We start from the raw sequence: 3,439 nt of genomic DNA, 5'->3' as shown, positions 1-3,439 counted from the left end.
ATAAAACACTGTATGCTTACTAACTAATTACAGTATATTAGTTGTTCCATAGTTTTATAAGAGTTGAAAAGGAAATGGGGTCACTTTATAGTTTATACCACAAGATATGTATCCATGTGATCCCTTAGAAAAGGGAATATAATATATTCCCACTTTTATTCGTTTATTAATTCTCAAGAAAAGATAGCACACCAAATATTGTGCCAATTAACTTAGATTTAATTAAGCACCAATGACGCGTAAGCTCAGTTAGTAAGTTAGTAATCGATGGGGGAATTCTGCCACAAATTAAGCACGTTCTTATAATTTGTGTTTAACCATTTGATCATTCATATAAGGTTTTCATGTTCATGTTATTAGAAAAGGGCAATATTATTACTTAGATGTACGTGATAAACTATTATGTAACCATTTCCGTCTCTTTTCTAACCATCCCAAAAATATAATGCTAGTGATGAACTTAAAATTTGAAACCGGCCTCTTGTAAAAATATCATAATACCAACCACTAGGCTATCTTGAGATAATTTAAAATATAGAACATACAAAGAGAATAAATCATCATTATGTAAATACGTTCATTTATCTTTGGTTACAGTACTTTTAGCTTTATATGTAGCTAGTATTGTTAATAGCTAGGCTGCCGGCAAAAGGATACTGAGACCCATGTAAAACAGAAACTTAGTTATCCATTTTAAAGTAGTTGAAATATATTAATAGCCACGTTTATATTTAATAATCTACTTGTTTCAATCAGTTAATTTCAATATTTTGTACATGTATAATTTAACATTAAGCGTACAATGCTGTTCAATCAGACCGAAAAATAATATCTTGTGCGAATGATGGCGACAAAGGCAGTGCCAGTTATCGATATGCAGAAGGTTGAGGGGTTAGGTGAAGAACTAGCGAAAGCAAGCGAGGAATGGGGTTGTTTTAGGATTATCAATCATGGTCTCTCGATCGAGCTCATGGCAGAAATGAAGGTGGTAGCAGCATCAATTTTTGAACTGCCGGAAGAGATCAAGAGGCAGACGCTTGATGTTGGATATGGTCAGGGCTACGTTGGTCGTAACTTTATAAGTCCGTTTTACGAAGGTTTTAGCATTGATGAGATCTCTTCTGTTCAAAGGTTTTGTGATCAGCGTAATGACTCTAGTTATCAAAGGTACAAAACTATGAATTACCTACTTTAACTACTGTATAATTAAATATTAATAGAGTGATGACCTGTACACTACCTTATATATGTTTTCGAAGTGTTGTATTGTACAACTTCATAAACGGCCTAATGGATGTATAACATATGCATATTAACCTTTTGATTATTTTGATTTGCCTTTGTAGGGAGATTATATACAAGTATACAAAAGCTATTCGTGATTTGGCTGGACTTCTTGGACGAAAATTGATGGAAGGTAGCGGTTTGGCTGGGGATTTATTTGATGGATGGGGTTGTCAATTAAGAATGAACAAATATCATTATTGTCCTGAAAGCGTAGGGTTAACAGGGGCAGGCCTGCACTCTGATCCTTCATTTCTAACTATTTTGCAAGACGATGAAAACGTTAATGGTCTACAAATTGTTGACAAAGTATCAGGCGAGTTCGTTCCGGTTGATCCTGTTCTTGGCACACTAGTTGTCAACATCGGAGATATGGGCAAGGTTAAATTTTATTCTTAATTTCTTATCATAAATATATGCCATAAACAACTAAAGAGTTTTTGACATTACAGGGAGTAGTGGAGTACTCATTAATCAATCAAAACTTGTCAAATTCAAATCTCACTGATAAAAAAAAATTCCACGTGATCGGTGCATTGTTAAAAACCTTACACAAATGTAATATATATTTTATATGTCAACATCAGTTGAATAACCTAAATAAGTTGCATTTAATCATGTTAGATATTACAGTACATTTTTTTAGTGTATTGATTTGTCATTACTAAATAAATAGACTTATTATTTATAAAATAGGTTTGGAGCAATGGGAGATACTACAATGTGAAGCATCGAATATGGTGTTTTGAACCCAAAACTCGTTATTCGATTGCTTTGTTTGTGTTAGGGCCAAATGGCAACAAGGTTGTAGCACCACCATTATTCATCGACTCAGAACACCCTCGTCTTTATGTTCCTATTGATGCCAGGGAATACAGAAACGTTCGCATTTCTAAGAATTTACGCAATGGTGAGACCCTTGAGTTGTATAACACCACTTCGGCATCAAAAATGTCACTAAATTAAAACGCTTTTCGTGATTATATACTCTGTAATTGATTTGTCTCGTGTCTGTTGAGAAAAGCGACACCGAATTATAGCAAACCGCTAGTAATAATTGAAATAGCGACAATAAAGAGACACCAAGATTTTGTGATGACCCGGGAATTTCCGACTAAATTTAAACTTAATCTATATATATTTTCGACACGATAAGCAAAGTCTGTAATGTTGAGTCACAAAATTTTTGAACTGTTTACATGGATTCAATTAACCTTGGACTATCACCGACGATTCACGAACCATTAATTACAAATAAATAAGTATAGATAAATAAATAAATGTGTATATATATAAGTATATATATACATATATATATATATATATATATATATATATATATATATATATATATATATATATATATATATATACATATATATATATATATATATATATATGTATATATATATATATGTATGTATATATATATATATATATATATATATATATATATATATATATATATATATATATATATATATATATATATATATATATAATAATAAGTTGAAATAATGAGGTACAACTAAATCAATTGGAAGAGAAAATGTAAAATAATAATGATCAAGTTACAATTAAAATGAATAAAGTATAAATAGAAAATTTTAATAAAAGTTGTTATATAATATATCACATAATAAAATTTGTTTATTTGTTATTCTTATTAATACAATTATTATTATTATAATTAGTATTATCATTAGATATAAATATAAATATTATATTGAACATTAAAAATAATTAATATTATCATCAATAAGGTTATTATTATCATAGTTATAATTATAGTTTTTTATTATTTATTATTAATGTTAGTATTATTACTATTAATAATTAATATAATTATTGTTATTATTATTGATATTATCATTATTAATATTAGTATTCTTAATATTATTAGTATTCTTATTTAAAAATTTGTAATATTAACAGGTTTTATTAATAGATTTACATTATTAATTTATATTACTGAATTTAATCTAAAAGATATATAAATAATTGATATATATACACGTATACATTAATACAGATTTATAAAATATAAACACTGAATTATCACGCGTATTATTTAATTCCTCAAATCACTATCAGTTTATATCTGTTTCTTATTTTTTCTGCTTACCCGTGACCTGCTATTTGACTCCTAACCCTA

At 28.3% G+C, this 3,439-nt stretch overlaps 1 protein-coding gene across 1 annotated transcript; it reads left to right on the top strand.

Moving 5' to 3' along the window:
- The first annotated feature begins 679 nt into the window (after nucleotides 1-679).
- LOC139900323 (2-oxoglutarate-dependent dioxygenase DAO-like) lies at nucleotides 680-2,250 on the top strand. Its single transcript, XM_071883107.1, has 3 exons — nucleotides 680-1,167; nucleotides 1,347-1,665; nucleotides 1,981-2,250. Exons 1-3 carry the CDS (start codon nucleotides 842-844, stop codon nucleotides 2,248-2,250), a joined length of 915 nt encoding a protein of 304 aa, XP_071739208.1. The 5' UTR covers nucleotides 680-841.
- The last annotated feature ends 1,189 nt before the right edge of the window (nucleotides 2,251-3,439 follow it).

Source organism: Rutidosis leptorrhynchoides, chromosome 3, assembly GCF_046630445.1.
Source record: "Rutidosis leptorrhynchoides isolate AG116_Rl617_1_P2 chromosome 3, CSIRO_AGI_Rlap_v1, whole genome shotgun sequence".
NCBI lineage: Eukaryota > Viridiplantae > Streptophyta > Magnoliopsida > Asterales > Asteraceae > Rutidosis > Rutidosis leptorrhynchoides.
The sequence above is the reverse complement of the archived record's forward strand: the minus strand, read 5'-3'. Positions and strand labels throughout refer to the sequence as shown.

Coding starts and splice junctions, on each gene's coding strand:
- LOC139900323 (XM_071883107.1), top strand. CDS start 842: ATGATGGCGACAAAGGCAGTGCCAGTTATCGATATGCAGAAGGTTGAG. Junction 1,168..1,346: donor AATGACTCTAGTTATCAAAG/GTACAAAACTAT, acceptor TTGCCTTTGTAG/GGAGATTATATACAAGTATA. Junction 1,666..1,980: donor ACATCGGAGATATGGGCAAG/GTTAAATTTTAT, acceptor TTTATAAAATAG/GTTTGGAGCAATGGGAGATA.